This window comes from Miniopterus schreibersii, assembly GCF_964146895.1.
Source record: "Miniopterus schreibersii genome assembly, chromosome: 17".
Lineage (NCBI taxonomy): Eukaryota > Metazoa > Chordata > Mammalia > Chiroptera > Miniopteridae > Miniopterus > Miniopterus schreibersii.
In genome coordinates, this window is record NC_138117.1 from 18,496,187 (window position 1) to 18,513,446 (window position 17,260).

A 17,260-nucleotide genomic window follows, 5' to 3' on the forward strand; every position below is an offset into this window, starting at 1 on the left:
CTCTCTCTCTCTCTCTCTTCCCCTCTCCCTTCCTCTCTCTCTAAAATCAATAAAAACATATTTTTAAAAATAAGAAAAATAAATTTACCTCAACTTGTGAATTTTATATCTGAAAGTCATCACAAACAAGACATTTTTTTTTGGAGGGAGCAGGAAACAATCTTTCCCCAAAAAGGTTTTTACTTATTTGGTATGGGAGCAAGTAAACTATTAATAGTTTAAACTCAGGTGGAGAATTTTTGGGAAACTTTTAGCATTTTACAATTCAGTTCAGTTTTCGACAACTTGGTTTTACCAATAACAAATTCGAATAAATGCAATACCAGGGAGCTGTTAAAGTAAGCCCACTCGCTGAGACTGCAAAGCACCTAACCATAAAGGAATAAGTTACCAACTACTGAGAACACTACTAGATTTGTAGCTCTTAGAAAAAGCATTTGAGACTAAAGGAGTTTCTAATAACTTTATTTTCTAAAAATATGTCCTACGGATATGTTTTCCCCTACATCTTCTTTAAAAATAAATAGAAACAAAGACGACAAAGACAAAAGCTTATCTTGATACAGGTTTCGAGTCAGCGAATTCGGCCTTCAGCGAGCCAAGGTGGGCCAGGAGGAGGTGTGCACTCGGCCGCCGCGGGGCACTGGCCCTCCAGCAGTCCTGGATGACCCCCCCGAGCCTCCTCCCGGGGCTGGAGCCCCTGAAGACCGCCGCCGAGAGCGAGGGCCGCAGGTCGCGCGCCACGACCGCGTACAGCACGTACTGGCGCTCCCCGGAGTAGGGCGCCTCCCGGGCGGTCATCTGCCAGAGCGTGATGGCGAAGGAATAGATGTCGGCCTTGGGCGTCACGGCCTCGCCCTTCAGGAGCTCGGGGGCCCGGTGGGTGTACGTGCCGCCGGCGTGGGAAGGCGTCCGGGAGCTCGGGAGATCCTCTAGCTTCTCCGAACAACCGAAGTCGCCGATTTTGCAGACGTCCCGCTCACTGATCAGAATGTTGGCCGGCTTCAGGTCCAAGTGCACAACGCCTCGCGAGTGCAGGAAAAGCAGTCCGCTCGCGATATCCACGGCGTACTTGAGACACCGGGACAAGGTGAGCTGCTCCCCCGCACGGCAGCGAGGCTCCGCGTCCTGCGCCTCCGGGCCGCTCGTGGCTCCGTATATGACCTGGTGCAAAGTCACGTCGCCACCAAACTCCATGATGATGGCGCCCGAGCTCTGCAAGCCGGCGGGCGTGCGCGTGCTGGCGGCCACCACCCCCACGATGTTCTCGTGGCGAAGCCTCGCCACGTTGAGCTCCGCCCAGAAGCTGCGCCGGGCCGCCCGCGGGTGCCGCGTGCGCCGGTGCACCTGCTTGATGGCCACGAGCGCGCCGCGGTAGGTCGCCTTGTGCACCGAGCCGAAGCCGCCAGCTCCCAGCCTCTGCAGGAAGCACACCTGCTCCCAGTCGATGGAGCACCAGGCCAGCCGGCGTGGCAGCCGTGGGGTCCTGGGAGGGGTGGCCCCCGGGAAGAGCTTCCCTGCGCGACCTGGGAGCTCCGAGGGGCTACTGCAGGGCCTGGAGTCCAGAGAGGGCGAGACCTCGCTCTGCAGGCGACCGCGCCGCGGGAGAGGCGAGGGCATGGCCTCTTCAGAGGGGTCCAGAGGCGCTCAGGGGCGTGGGAAGGAAGGAACCCTCTCCCGTGGGCTCGTGAGCACGACGGCCTGCCTGCACCTCTGCTCCACCCCAGGGCTTTTCTCCTTTCATTTCCCCGCTGAGCCGCATCTGTGCCCGCACCCGGCAAGGGTTTCTATCCCAGGGGGAAACAATCTCAAGGAAGCACAGTATCTCCAGGTGACAGCCTTTCCCTTCAACACTTACAGTGAATTCTTATAACAAGCTCTCAGATAGACAGCACTGAGCCGCCCCAGCGCTCACCCCCTTTTACACTCACTCGCTAAACATTATCAGTAATCAGGCCGAAAAGGCCACAATGAAATTATTTCACACTTTGCAGGCTATAATGATTGTCAGTGTTAGTCTCCAGCTGCATTAAATCACTTCCAGCAGTTATTGGCAGAAAGCACTGAAATATTAACAGCTGACACTTGTTTATCTGATTACAGGGATAATTGGGTGCAACCTTCATATATGGGTTAAAAAATTTAACCTTAAAGTAATGGGTCCAGCTAGAATCACTGATACAGGTGAAAACACACACCTCCGAAGTTCATCACGGGAAAGGAAAATTCCCTGACACTCCAGATTCAGCTTAGCAGAGAAACTTAGCAAGACTTCTTAGCAACATATTGACTTCCTAACAATCCTTCTGTTCCATGGCAGTTCAGCCCACCCAGTAAGCTTGCTTGCAAGAGAGATTCTAGACTCCGCGGCAAATGAGTTGCAGAAGTTTTGAAACAGCTGTTGGGGGAGGAAAAAAAGAACAAAAATGATTCAGAGCCACGATCAGAGCTTCAAGTAATAACAAATATGAGAGAATCCTGGGAAAGGAAAAAAATCTGAAGAAATAAAATTGACACAGAATCACTAGTGCCTGTATATAATGTGGCAAACCAGGATGTTGAAATTAAATTCAGGGTCTTGCTGTCCAGCTGTAAATTTTTCCTTCTAATTGTTATAATAAAGAAACTAATTTTCATTCCATATTTTTGGAAAAAAGACCAACAATATTACCCTGTTCATTAAAAATCACAGCATGATGTTAGGATCGACATTAAAAAAATAAAATGGTTATCCTGAATTATTGTACTTAGAGCATATAGGTGATATGTAACCACATTTTTATGATGATAGGTCTGTGCTTCTGAAATATATTGGTTCTGAAAAGATATATTAATACACAAGCCCTTTTGAATTCTGTTGAGCCCTAGGATAGGACTTCTGTTCTATACTACCTGTCTGCCTTAGTATGTGATATTGTGTGTAATATTTAACCTGTTTAAGCTGCAATCTTTTCACTTAAAAAATGAGGATAATCATTATTGAAGTAAAATTTACTATCTTGGAATAAAAGTTGGGGAGCCCTATCCAGATTAATAATAGCACAAATCTAAAACATGTAAACTATGAAATATTTTAGTAGAAATGCAGTTATATGTTGTATCAAATCCGTAATATAAAAGGATGACAGTGAATAGCGTAAAATAAGAAAGCAATAAAATTCTGTTTTGCCATAAGTGTATATTACAAAATTTATTCAATAGTCATCACATTGTTGGGATTGTAATTTAGGGTCCTGATCCTGTTCTGTGGTATTAGGAGGCTTAGGAGTCTTATTAGCCAAATAAGAGCAAAAGAGTACCTTAACCTCCTTGGTATTACACATAAGGCAAAATGATGGATTATCATATAATTTATTTTTAAGATAATAACAAACAATTCATTTTTCAAAGTTTGACTTTATTACATACATAAAATATTAATGAAAATGTGATACTCTGTACATTCACACATCCCAACTTCATTAGAACAGTCATCTCATCTGACCAGCTTATTTCACTTAGCATAATACTCTCCAGGTCCCTCCATGCTGTCACAAAAGGTAACATTTCCTTCTTTTTTACAGCTGCGTAGTATTCTATGGGGTAAATGTCCCACAGCTTTTTATCCACTCATCTGCTGATGGGCACTTGGGCTGCTTCCAAATCTTGGCTATTGTAAATAATGATGCAACAAACATAGGGGTGCATATATGCTTTTGAATTCATATTTGGGTTTCTTTGGATATATTCCCAGAAGTGGAATTGCTGTGTCATTCAATTAAAAACAAAAAAGAAAAAGAAAAAAAAGAAACTAGATAACAAAAAGAATCACCTGCCTATCCACACGTGATCATTTAATTGAATATCCACTTTAAAACAGCCTCTGGGGCCAAGTGGCCCGAGTTTCTTACTGTCTCTCAGTTTCCTCATCTGCTAAATGAGGAAAATATGCCTACCTCAGGATTGTTGTCAGGATTAACAGAATTCCAAATACTTAGGTCAGGGCCTGATAAGCAACCTACAAATGCTATTATTTATGAAACTCATAAAAACAACAACAATGTACATGGGTTTAAACCAATAAGAAGCAAAGTTGTTAGAAAGCATTGGTTTAAAGTGTACTCTACCAGGGCTGAGGCAATGCACTTTATTATAAGCTAAACCAATTCTGAGTATTTTCTTCGTGCACTTCAATTTTATTTGAGGTTAAAGATGTAAGAGCATTTTGCCGTATTGTTACATGCTAAAAATGCAGAGGGTTAACAGTCACCTTATCAAATGTAATAACCCTGTCACCCCTAAAGAACGGCCAAGAATAAAATCTGTTGGTAACAGGGCAGGCAGTGTAGCCGGGAACTGCAGACGGAACAGGCGGGAGAGGCTGTGCGCCCACCGAGGCGCGAAGGGCTCTCCCGAGCTCAGGGCAGGCTGTGCGCTCCTGTCCGCGCTGCCGTCGGCGGCACCGGGCACACGGCAGCACGTCGGTCACGGGGCGCGACGACGGGTATCGGAATGCGTAGCGCAGGGAAGTGATTGCACCCCGATTCGGCGCGCTGACTGCGGCGGGGGATCCCTCCGCGCTCGCGGTCGACGTCAAGGGCGTTAGCGCTGCGGGCCAGGCCCCGCGCCGGCGGCGTCGGGAGGAGCCTTCCCCGCCCGCGTCCCCGAAGTACGGGCGCCCGGCGGCTTCTGTTCCCGGCCGGGCCAGCGACGCGGGGCGCCCGAGGCCTCGGGCCCTGGAGGCTGCGCGCGTCTCTCGGGAGCCGGGGCGCGGCGCAGGGGCCCTGGGCCAGCGGGCTCGGGGGCGGCGAGAAGCGCGCGGAGGAGGCTGCCCCCCCCCGCCCCCCAAGGCGATGTGCTGCCCACGCCCAGGGTGCGCCGAGCCGCTCGGTTTCCTCGCCCTTCCGCGTACACAGCATTTTACTTTCCCTTCGTTTCGAGGCAGAGCCATCACGCACCCTCCTGCAGGCGCGGGCAGGGCGGGCGCCTGGAGGGTCGGCGCGGCCGGAACAATGCGCGGCGCCCGCCCGCAGGGCCCGGGCTCGCCGCCGCGGGAGCGAGCGCGCCCAGTGACCCCGCGTCCCGCCGGCTTCCCGGGGCGCTCGGGTTACAGCCCCGCCGCGGAAAGTCACAAGGGGGGGCGGGCTGCAGGCTTCCACGCGCTCTCTCGCTGGCCACCCGCGTGAACCGAGGTCGAGAATGCACAGTGGCTTTTTTTTTTTTTTTTTTTAGAACTAAAAAACAGATACAAATGAATACATGTGTTTTACTAAGAAATAAAGATCGTAGAGTCAGACGTGAAAAACATTTTTCTTTTTACTTAAGTAGAATTATTCTGTTGATATTATTCTGAAATTTGAGTTTCATACCTCGCACTATATAACATACTTGTTTCCACGTCAGTACAGCTACTGTAGTTTTTGTAAAGTAACACGGTCAGGGGCAGATCCAAGTTTTGTGGGGCTTCAAAAGTTTTACAAATTGGGGGACCCTCTTTAGGGAAAATATTTAAAAATTAGGTATGGAAGTGAGTATTACTTAGATGAGAAATCACAACAAATTACAAAAGAAGAGGTGGTATGTATATGCAATGGGATATTATCCCGCCATGAAAAAGAATGAAATCCTGCCATTTGCAACAAAATGGATGGACCTTGAGGGCATTAGGCTAAGTGAAAAAAGTCAGGCAGAGAAAGACAAATACCATATTATCCCACTTACACACGGAATCTAAGAAACAAAAGCAAGCTCGTAGACACAGAATGGATTGGTGGTTATCAGAATCAGGGGCTGGGGCTTGGTCAAAAGGCACAAACCTATAAAATAAGTCATGGGGATATAATGCACAGCATGGCGACGATAGTTTATAATATTGCATATTTGGAAGTTGCTTTTTGAATTCTGTCCATTCATGGAGGTTATTGCTATTATTTGGGATGATCACTTCAATTCTGAATTTTGACTTAAGATGCATACTGTATGTGTTTACTTCAGTAACATATACTAAGTTCTAAGCTCTCTACCTTTTAACTTGATAGGATTTTAAGACATGGAAATGCCTTTCAAACTGGTTTTTAAAGACCTTTGAGCTAAATGGTATCTTGCAATTTTTTCATATTTTTAAGACCATAAAATGCTCTTGAATATTTGAAATTGTATCTGATTGATATTTGGAACTCTTGAATGACTAACTGATGGTCAGAATTTATGAAATCATTCTACTGGCATCCTCCCTTAAGCCAGAAAATGCTTGTTAACTATGTGATTAACATTTATTAAATCTTATATTTTTCACTGATAAAGTAAATGAACCAGAATAACAACATGTTTGAAAAAGATAAAAATATAGGCTATTCAATTCACTACCTTTACTGACTTTATGTAATTTTTCTTCTGTGTACCTTTATGCACTCACAGCTTTCCATGGATCCAACATGATGTAACCAAGTGCAATGACTATTGCCTTTTACAACACTTATGTTCTTTTGACACAGTCCCATTAATCTGAATTATTTCTTGTCTCCTGATATAGCAGGTTTCCCTCAGGCTCATAACCCACCCTAACCCAGACATGGAATCAGCCATTTCTTCAGGGTATCCTGGGAAAATGGCATTAGAAATCATAACAGTGAGGTTTACACATTAGGTTATCGAAGCCCTTGTCCCCAGCTCATTTTAGCTGACAGCATTGGAAAACATACCTTTTTTCCTTTCTTTCAAAAGCATGAGTTCATACTGATATTTCTGATTCAGTTCTAAAGTTACAGTTCCAAATTCAAAAAGTTCGATTTTATAATTTCCTTCCCCTTTCTCCTATACTTAAAATTTTCATTCCAAACAAAATTAATATAATTACTTCTTTTATCTGACAAAGTTATTAAATAACATTGAAGACTTTTTGCAATTATTTTTATCTTTATACTGAATGCCACTAAGGATATGCAGTCAAATGATTTTCTTGTGCTATTCATAATAGCCCATTCTTTGAGGCTTTGTAATATTACATGTGATTAGTTTAATTTGTTTTCACTTCTGGGAGGTTATGAGCATAAATAACTAGCAGATTTCTTAGAAGGTAATGACTTGCACCAAGAGTTCGTTTGGCTTGTGTGGTGTTCAAACCCTGGAGGACGGTAGTAAAACCTTTAGCTGAGTCTACCTTCTGAGTTGAGGAAGGGGGGGCGGTGTAAGCAGAAATCAAGCAAATGCATTTCCCAAGTTCTTTGTGGAAGTTTCGTTTAGCCACCATCCAGTGCATATTTAATGACCAAATGGAGTATTTCATGCATAAGATTCATAAGTGCAAGTTCTGTCTGGGAAGCCCAGTTCTGTCTTCTATTCAATTGCTGGTAATATTAGAACCTACATAGTTTCACGCATTCCACTAAAATTTAATTCACTAAATAAATGATGTTAAAGCCTTTAAAATGTATTCTTCTTAGCTTCCTTTTACACTATATAACATTTTCTACCAAAGTAATATACCAAAGCTTAGAATGTATAAATCCAAAATGATTCTCTAAGTTGGTTTTATCACAATTCAATGCCAAAATCTTTACTTTCTTCAGGAAGATTTTAAGGAGTATGTAGTATCTTAGAATTCTATTTTATTAAGAAAGGAGACTGTGTTAGTCCAAGTCTTCCGAGAAGCAGATAGCAAGACAGGATTAGAAGTGCAGGAGATTTGCTAGAGGAAACATCTCTGGGGGTGGCTGGAAAGTTGTCAGACCGTGATACAGGTCTGACCTTTGTGAAGGACAGAGGGAAAGAAGGAAGGTAGGGTGAAGAGTCTTAGCCTGCAGTATAGTTCTTAAAAGGTTCAGCATGGCTGATGAGGGGTCCTCAACTCAAACAATGAAGTGTGTGGGAAGGGCTACCTGTATCATATGGTAGCTGCAGGTGCTTCTGGGAGAAATGAGTAGAATCTTCACCTGAGGGTTCCCTGGATCTTCAATTTACGATACTAGTGAACACTTGTATGTTCTTTTATTCATAGAAACATTGATTTAGGCTTTTGTGTTTATTAGATCACTACTGTATAATTTTTATATCCATGGACCAAAGCAAATAATTGGAAGCTGACTGAGGGTTTATATATCCCAATTATCACTGGCAAGTTTTAAGAACCATTAAGTTACCAATTACCAAAAAAGAACAGCTTGGTCCCTTCCACAACTGACTGTAATCCCATATGACCCAGCTCTTGCCTACAGACAATGTCCAATTATATGACCAGATGTTATTAATAATTTGACTCCATACTGGTCCCCACATTCAGCCCAATCCAAGGAGGAAGGGTAGCTACACAATAATTCGTCCCAGATGACCCCAAAGAAGATAGCAGACATCCTGTAACTTGTGTCATTTTTCTACCCAAAAGAATCCAGGTGAAGTAGAATCATGACTCCAACTTTTAACAAAAGAAGCAGGGTCAGGGAAACATACTAGAGATAATGAATTTACTATAAGTCTCCATTCCGAATGGCTTTGGGTTTTAGGTTGTATTGTCCCTTGTTCAAGCATATGTTTTCCAGTGCTTTTAACTTACACTACTCTTTGGTCTATTTCTTGTGTAATTAACCTATACTCTGTCTCCCATGTTTATATCCCCCAATCAATACATTATCAATGTAATGGGTAATTATAATATTTGGGTCTACATTTGGCCATAAGTTTAAATTCACCAGTCTTGTCTGGCCCACTTAGAGTGTGAGCACAATTTAGTCATTTTGAACACTCACTTCTCCATACGTCTCACTAAAGAGATTCTTTTCATTTTTTAGGGTCTGTAACTAGGCATATGTCTTGAAGACATCAATTTCACCAATAATTTTTTTTCTTATATCCCTTAACAACTTTTTGATGTATGTTTCCATCATAAGTTTATTAGGATACTCCAAAATCTAACAGTCCCTAAGAAGAAGATTGGTGTTTATCTGTCTCTATACTGGTGTTTATCATCTCTAGATATGAAACACATGGTTTATGCAATAGTAGTTTTACACTGAATTCCCCCACAGTAATATGACAGCAGATCTACAGGCCTTCAGAAGGTAGTGTCCTGGTCCCCAATGAGAGCCAACTGCACGGAGTTCTCAGCACTCTGCTGAGTAGGGCTCCACCTCTACTTCTCTATTTGGAGCAGGGCCCAGATTTGGAGGTAGAGCCCTGGTTAGAAGGCTGAAGCCACTAGGAACAGCTGGGGAACTGACACAGGTGCCCAAGAGCCATGTTTCCTCCTGGACCTGACACAGTGGGTTTAGGCGGGTTGATTAGGCTGGTGTTCCTTCACAGTGGCTGCTGGGGCTCTTGATTGAGGTGGCTGGGCAAACAGAGGAAGTCTGAAACGCAGTAGTTATAAAGGATGTTCTTAAGAGACCAGTGTTCATTTTATAAGAAGCATCTCAACACCTCTCATTATAGAGATTGGAAGTGCTGAGTCTCAGTGGTTTAACTCCTAGATTATGTGATTAGATTGGAATTTCCCAAAGGGATAATATAATATAGATCAGTAAGGAGATAATGCCACAATTGCTCTTCCAGCTGGGCAGACATCTGGACAGTGCTGGCACCACCTGAAACAACTTTCAACATTTTAACAGTGGCCAGCAGGCAGGTGCCAAATATCTGGCAATCCAGTATCTTCATACTCTGAAAGCAAATGCCTATGGGAAGTTAGAGGCTGAGCAGAAGCCCAAATCCAAGATCTTCAATTTGAGAAAATCTCTGGTTCTGAGGAGCAGGAGACTGTAAATGAAATTCTTAAGCCAAGGGAATTGCCTTCTTCACGAATAGAACCTGTGTTTTCTCCACGTTGCTCAACAATTGTTTTAATTGAACTTCTGTAGACTTTTTGAGAGGTCTTGAAAAGTATATTATATCTAGGACTCATGAAATCTTATTAAAGAGTGATTAACTAGTGATATGACGTGTAAAACTTAGAAACCTTACTAAGCCTGCAGTGGTGAGGAAGAAACCAAGGCAATAATGGGTAATGATGAATGTGCACAGACTCTTGCACTTAGAGTAGGAGCCTTGAGATCACACCATTGCACCTACTTGTTAGTTCTCAGTACTAGACTCAATTGGTGGGTATTAACATATACATAGGGCTGAGGGGGGCAAAGCTAGAGCTGCCTTCATGTGTCATCTGTGGTTTTAAATTTTGAATGAATATCCCAAGATAATTCTGGGGCACCTGCCAAATTCCAGCAGTTAATGGAAAAGTAATTGGGGCTATTCATTATCTACAATTGTTGGTTTGGCACAAGCAGCACAAAGCCTGAGGAGATTGATCCCTGGGGGTGGGTGAAATAGGTATACAGTTGTCCCTAGAGAAACGCTGATTCTGTCAAACATCTATATGATGCATGGAATGTTACTGCTACTCCACTGATTGACCTGAAAAATGCTGCCATCAATAACTGGTCCTTGGTTTTATTAATTACAAGAAATTTATGATTCAGTAGCAATTATAAAAGGATTAAAGGGTATTATTCCCCCAATTTTTAAACCACTCTGAACTTCACTCAGATTCATCACATGAAGCTGTGACATTACAGGCACAGCAGGACACACTGTTGGGGGCCACCTCTGCACAGCAGAGTGGCCTCCTGGATCCTTTGGGGAGAAAGGGGGAGAGGACCATGCAGAACACTCAGGGCAGTTTGTTAAGCGCAAATCCCCAGTTTAGCCTACCTGACTCTGTAAGTCCTCATTATCCACACAGATACCACCTTCGAAGGGTCCTGTAGGAGCTGTTCTGAACTAAGACGTGGAAGGAGACCGAAGAGGAATTGCATTCACCCAATCAGAATTGTGCGATGCCCAGATTAGAATTCCTGTCCTTTGAGGATTATCTCCTACTTGTTCCCAGATGTGTGAGGTCATGTATCAGCATGGAACGCTTTCTGTTGCAAGTAACGCAATAGCTAACTAATGTTGGTTTACGTAATGAAGGCAAATATTTCACATAACCAGAAATTTAGGAGGAGGCAGGCAGAGCTGGTGGAAGACTTAATGTCCTGTTACTGTGCCACCTCATGGTTGGGAGATGTCTCTGGAGCCTCAGGCATCACATCTACATCCAGGGCAGGAGGTTGGAGGGTGTGGGAACAGCAAGCCATGCCCATCTGTTTTACTAGGAAAGCAAGAGCTTTCCCAGAAGTAACCCAGCAGTTTATCCTTATTTCTCTCATTTGCCACAACACGGTCACATGACTACCATTAGCTACAGGGGTAGCTGCAAAACAAAACAAAACCCCAAACCAAAAACAGGTACCTGGCTTTTCTCACCTCCTGGAGTACAGGTAGGCATGAGAGTTTTTTCACCTCTGGGAGAAGAGGCAGGCATGAAGGTTGGGAATGGGTATGGGTGCCTTTAGGTGCACTTTCAAGCATGGACTCACAGTAGTTGTCTTCCATATCTGTACTCATCAGTGTCAAAGACAAGGATAGGGTGCTGTGGAGCATCCAGCAGGGGAGCCAGACCTAGACTAGGTGTCTGGGAAGGCATCCCAGAAGAAATGACATTTAACCACAAAACCTGAGGGTAAACAGGGAAGAGTCGTACGAGTGTTTGGGGCTGAATAAATGGCATTTGTGAAGACTCATAAAAAAAAAAAAAAAGGAATATGTCGGCTCCAAGAACTGAAGGAAGTATTTTGCTGGAGAAAAGCCTGAGTGCTGGGGAGAGTTTTTAGAATTGAGATTGGAGAAGAGGTAGAGGTAGGATTGTGGAGGGCCTTTTAAGCCATTTTAAGGAATTGGAAACATTTGGAGGTTTATAAAACTTAGTGAACTAATATTGCTAGAATATTCACCTAACAACAGCAGCAAACACATTCTTTTCAAGTGTCCATGGAATACAGTGTGTCCCCAAAAATGTATACACACACACTTTGAATAATTATAAAGGCAGTGTTTGTTAAAATACATTTTATTTTCAAAATTGAGCTATCAGCTGTTAAAGTGTATATAAATTTTTTTGGGACACCCTGTATATCAATAAGACAACCACCAAAAAACAGACATCAACAAATGTAAAAGACTGAAGCCAGGAAGAGTGTGTTCTCTGATCACAAAAGAATTAAGCTAGAAAAGAATAACAGAAAGATAAGAAAATCTCTAAACACTTGACAATCAAATAACACACTTCAAAATAATCCATATGTCAAAGAGGAAATCTCAAAGGAAGTTAAAAAACCAACATTGAACTGATATGCATGTAGCATATTAAAACTTATGGGACACAGCTAAAGCATTGCTTAAAAGGGAAATTTGTAACCCTAAATGCTTAGGAAAGAAGAAAAATCTCTGATGAATAGTCTACATTCCCACTTCAAGAACTTAGAAAAAGAAGAGCAACATAAACCCAAAAGAAGCTAAAGGAAGAGAATAGAGTTCAGAAAACAATGAAATTATAACAGGAAAGCAGCAGGGAAAAATCAATGCAACAAGACCTAGCTCTTTGAAAAGACTGATAAAATTGACAAACCTCTAGTAAGACTGACATATAAAAGAGAAGACAAATTACCAATATCAAGACTGAAACAGGCAGTACTACTACAGACTCTGCAAACATAAAAAGATAATAAGAGATACTACAAACAACTCTCTTTTATGTAAGTTTGGCAAATTAGGTGAAATAGACCAAATCCTCAAAAAGCACAAACTACCCTAATTCACCCAAAATGAAACACATAATTTGCATTATTCTATAATTATTAAGAAAATCAAATCCTTATTTTCAAAACTGTCCCCAAAGAAATCCTGAGGCCCAGATGGCTTCAATGGAGAATTCTTCCAAAGGTTTAAAAAAAATTAGCACCAATTCTACATAATCTATTCCAGAAAACAGAAGGGGAGGGAACACTTTCTAATTCATTTTATGAGGCAAGTATTACTTTGATACCAAAACCAAAGACAGTACACAAAAAGCAAACAACAGACCATATTCTTCATGAACACTGATGCAAAAATCATTAACAAAATATTAACAAATAGAATTCAACAACATATAAAAAATTGTACAAATGATGTTTATTCAAGGAATGCAAAGCTCAGTAGTCAGTATTTGAAAATTAAACAATGTAATCCACCATATTAACAGGTTGAATAAGAAATCACATCACCATATCAACTGATTCAGAAAAATAAATTGAAAAATTCAATACTCATCCATGACAAAACTCTTTATGAACTAAAAATAAAGGGGAACTTTCTTAACTTAATAGAGAGCATCTATGAAAACCTACAGTTAAGAGTATTCTTAATGGTGAAAGGCTGAATGTATTTCCCCTAAGGTTGGGAACAAGGCAAGGATGTCTGCTGTCACCATTTTTATTCAACATAGTACTAGAAGTTCTAGCCAGTGTAATAAAGCAAGAAAAGAAAAAGTCATAGAGATCAGAAAGGAAGAAATAAAAGTGTTCCTAGTTGCTAATGACATGCTTATTATTTATGAGAAAATTCCCTTAAATCTACAGTAAAATAAAATAAACCCTGAACTAGTAAGTGAGTTCAACAAGGTCACAGGATACAAGACAAACATACAAAAATAAATTGTATTTCTATGTATTAGCAAAGAATGAAGTACACTTAACTAAAAATACAATCCCACTTACTTTCACTCAGAAGGGGGGGAGGAGGGAGGAGAGGAGAAAATCGAACAAAACATCTACAGGACTTGTATGCTGAAAACTACAAAATACTGATTAAAGAAATAAAAGAAGACCTAAATAAATGGAGAGATATACTATGTTCATTGATTGGAAGATAACATTGTAAAGATGTCAATTCTCCCCAAATTGATATTCAGGCTTAACACAATTCCTATCAAATTCTCAGCAAGATCTTTTTGTAGGTATAAAAAGTGTTCTAAAATTTATATGGAACTGCAAAGAAACCAGAAGAGCAAAAATGATTCTGATAAAGAAGAATGCAATGGGAAGAACTAATCTACTCCATTTTAAGACTGATTATATAGCTATAGTAATTAAGGCTGTGAAGTATTGGTGGAGGGATAAGCACATGTATCAATGGAACAGAACAGAGAATGCAGAAATAGATCCACACAGATATACCAAACTGATTTTTGACAAAGATTTAAAATTAATTCAAAAGAGGAAAGATAACCTTTTCAATAAATGATTGTGGGAGCAATTGAACATCTACAGGCAAAAAACCCAAGTCAAACAAACAAAAAACCCTTTTCCTAAGTCTCACAGTTTATATAAAAATTAACTCAAAATGCATCAAGGACTTAAATTTAAAACATAAAGCTACAAAACTTTTAGAAAAAGACATATGAGAAATCTTCAAGATCTGGTATGCCAAAAATTCTTTGACTGAACACCAAAAGCATGATCCATAAAGGGAAAAATTGGTAAATTAGACTTCATGAAAATTTAAAACTTTTACTTTGCAAAAGACCCTGCCAAGAGGATGAAAATACAAGCCACAGACTGGGAAAACCTTTGCAAACCACACATCCAACAAAGGACTAGTATCTGGAATATATCAAAAACTCTCAAAACTCAGCAGTTAAATAACCAAACAATCCAATTTAAAAATGGGCAAAACAGAAGAGACATTTCTCCTAAGAGGATATGCAGATTACAAATAATCACATACAAAAATCTGCCATTAGGGAAATTCACTCTCATTAGGGGTATTCACTATCTCCCACACCCAGTAATTTTTTTTTCTTTTTTCTTTTTGTTAATCCTCACTGGAGGGTATTTTTTCCATTGATTTTTAGAGAAAGTGGAAAGGAGGGAGGGAGGCAGGGAGGGAGGGAGGGAGGGAAACATCGATGGGAGAGAAACATCAACATCCATTGGCTGCCTCCTGCATGGTCCCTACCAGGGATCAAGCTCACAACCGAGGCATGTGCCTGACCTGGAATTGAACCAGCAGCCTTTTGGTACACAGAGGATGCCTAATCAACTGAGCCACAGCGGCCAGGGTTCTTTTTAAAAAAAATCCTCACCCGAGGATATGTTTTTATTGCTTTTAGAGAAAGGGGGAGAAAGAGAAACATGGATGTGAAGGAGAAACATCAATAGGTTGCCTCCTGTAGCGCCTGACCAGGATCGAACCCGCAACCTAGGTATGTGCCTTGACCAGTAATCAAACCCACAACGTTTTGGTGTATCTGATGACGCTCCAACCAACAGAGCCACCCTGTCAGGGCTCCCACACCCCGTTTTGCTTTTCTCTACAGCATTTATCATCACGATATGTATTTATTTGTGTGTTTATTTATTGTCTGTCTTCCTCCAGTAAAATGTAACCTCCATGTGGGTGGGGACTATCTTTGTTCACTGCTCTTTCACTCTGGCCATAATTTTGCCTGGCAGGTGGTAAACACTCAGTAAATATTTACAGAATAAATGAATACATGCTCTTGCACATTTAGATGGACTTTAGCTATGACTTTTATCCATAGGATGCTGGTGTCACAGGAACTCTTGTTCATCAGTCATGGAAATGAAAAATATGGAACAGCTGTTAAGTGTAGGTAACTCGATATTAATAAAGGAAGTGAGCAAGGGGAATCAGACATTAAGAAGCCTAATAAACTGGGAGGCTGAATCCAATACTGGGCCTGCTACTAGGAAAACTACAGCTTTACACATTTCCCAGGGAACCACTGATCCATTCCCCAAGGATTGCTGGGGGGAGGGACAGAACAATAGAGGGGAAATTCCTCCTCTGGGCACATGCCCAGTAGAAGCCACGATGGCGAAGGGGGAGGTGCTTCTACTCTGGGGCATGCGCAGTGGGAGCTAAGAGAGCAACCATGAAGGCCTGTCCCTCTAGCCTGGGGAAAGGATGGGTTGGCTGAGGAACACAGAACCCCGGGAAATCTAGGAAATAAATTGGTTGGGGGGGTGGTCCAGCACCAGCCTGCAAAAGCTTGGGAAGTTGACTGGTTAGTTTGAAAGGAAGTCTGGTCTTTCTAAAGTTGGAAATAACATAACCCCAACTTAACAAAAAGCTCTCACTTTCTCTCTTGCTCAGTACCGTGCCATCACCCTGTTTGTTTGCGTGTTCTCTCTCCATAGCAGCCATGTGGCCCTAGCAGCCACCTGGGTCCCAGCAGCAAGTGTGGGCCTGGGCACAGTGCCAGCCAGAACATGGCTGGGAACAGGAGCTAACCTAGCTGGGTAAGGACAGACATGGACTAAACTGGACTAAGCCTTGGCATGGCATAGAACTTTTGGACCTTGGCCTTTGTCCTGGGCTTGATGAAGACAAGGTTGGACTTTTTTCATGGCGGGATGGACAGAGATGAGACATTGAACACCTGGGGGCAGCCTTCTATTTCCACCCAAATAAATCTTACTGCCAGACCTCATCTTCCCATGTGGGTCCCGGGAAATGCTTTTCTCACGACACTGCAAGGACCCCATTTCCACAAGCAACATTTTGGAAGACAGTGTGCAATTTTATTATAAAATTAATCGCAGTCTTATGATACAATCTAGTTATTGCACAGAATCTTTGCTACCCAGACAGACTGCACAGAGAAAAAGAATAAACCCTTCATAGTGCAGGGAAAGGCCATAAACAGCAGACCAAGGAAATATACCCATAAAATTGAGGAAACTTTCCTAAGATTTTACAGATTTCATAGCTAACGGATTTTGGTTGTTCAGATGCAGGTATTATAGACCAAAGCAAATAAAATTTCCTTACCAAGTTTATTATACTCCCAAGGGCAACAAAGTCTCAGATACAACTCTGCAGCCTTACTGATTTGGAAAACCAGATGGCAGAGTCTGGAGGGAAAATAGCTGGAAAGTGAAGGGGAAGAATCCCAGAAAGGAGACAGGCCAGAGAATTGTAGCCAAACTCTGTATAACCTTTGCCCACATATCTGGCTCCTGAAATACACGTGTTGGCATACTCCACAAAGCAGCCCAATTCAGGATAACAGGACCTCTGTATCACCGGCAGCCCACCGTAGCGGAGACAGGGCTCAAACCAACCAACCGACCAACCAACCAACCAACCCAATGCTCTAGAGAAACAACATCACAAAATCACTAAAAATACAAGAAGCAGGAACATGTGAGTGCCATAGACAAGAGAAAAGGGGATCAACGGAGGCTGTGAAGGATGTGATCGACAGTGTATGAACAGTTATTAGAATTAGCAGAAAAGAGTTAGAAAACTATGCTCAAGGACATAAAAGTAAATACGCCCACTGAACGAACACATAGAAGATTTCCGCAGAGACAGGTATTATAAAATAGAGCCAAATGAAAACTCT

At 42.1% G+C, this 17,260-nt stretch overlaps 1 protein-coding gene across 3 annotated transcripts in view; it reads right to left on the minus strand.

Moving 5' to 3' along the window:
• Positions 1-461: 461 nt before the first annotated feature.
• MOS (MOS proto-oncogene, serine/threonine kinase) overlaps positions 462-17,260 on the minus strand; it is a 33,771-nt gene continuing 16,972 nt past the window's right edge. For 2 of the 3 annotated variants that reach the window (XM_081117195.1, XM_081117196.1), the window contains one exon: positions 462-2,398. In XM_081117195.1, coding sequence (XP_080973321.1) covers positions 553-1,620 — 1,068 coding nt within the window. In that variant the 5' untranslated portion in view covers positions 1,621-2,398 and the 3' untranslated portion in view covers positions 462-552. Of the gene's footprint in view, positions 2,399-4,372; positions 5,029-17,260 lie in introns of those variants that run through there. The other variant, XM_081117197.1, reaches the window with a different exon arrangement.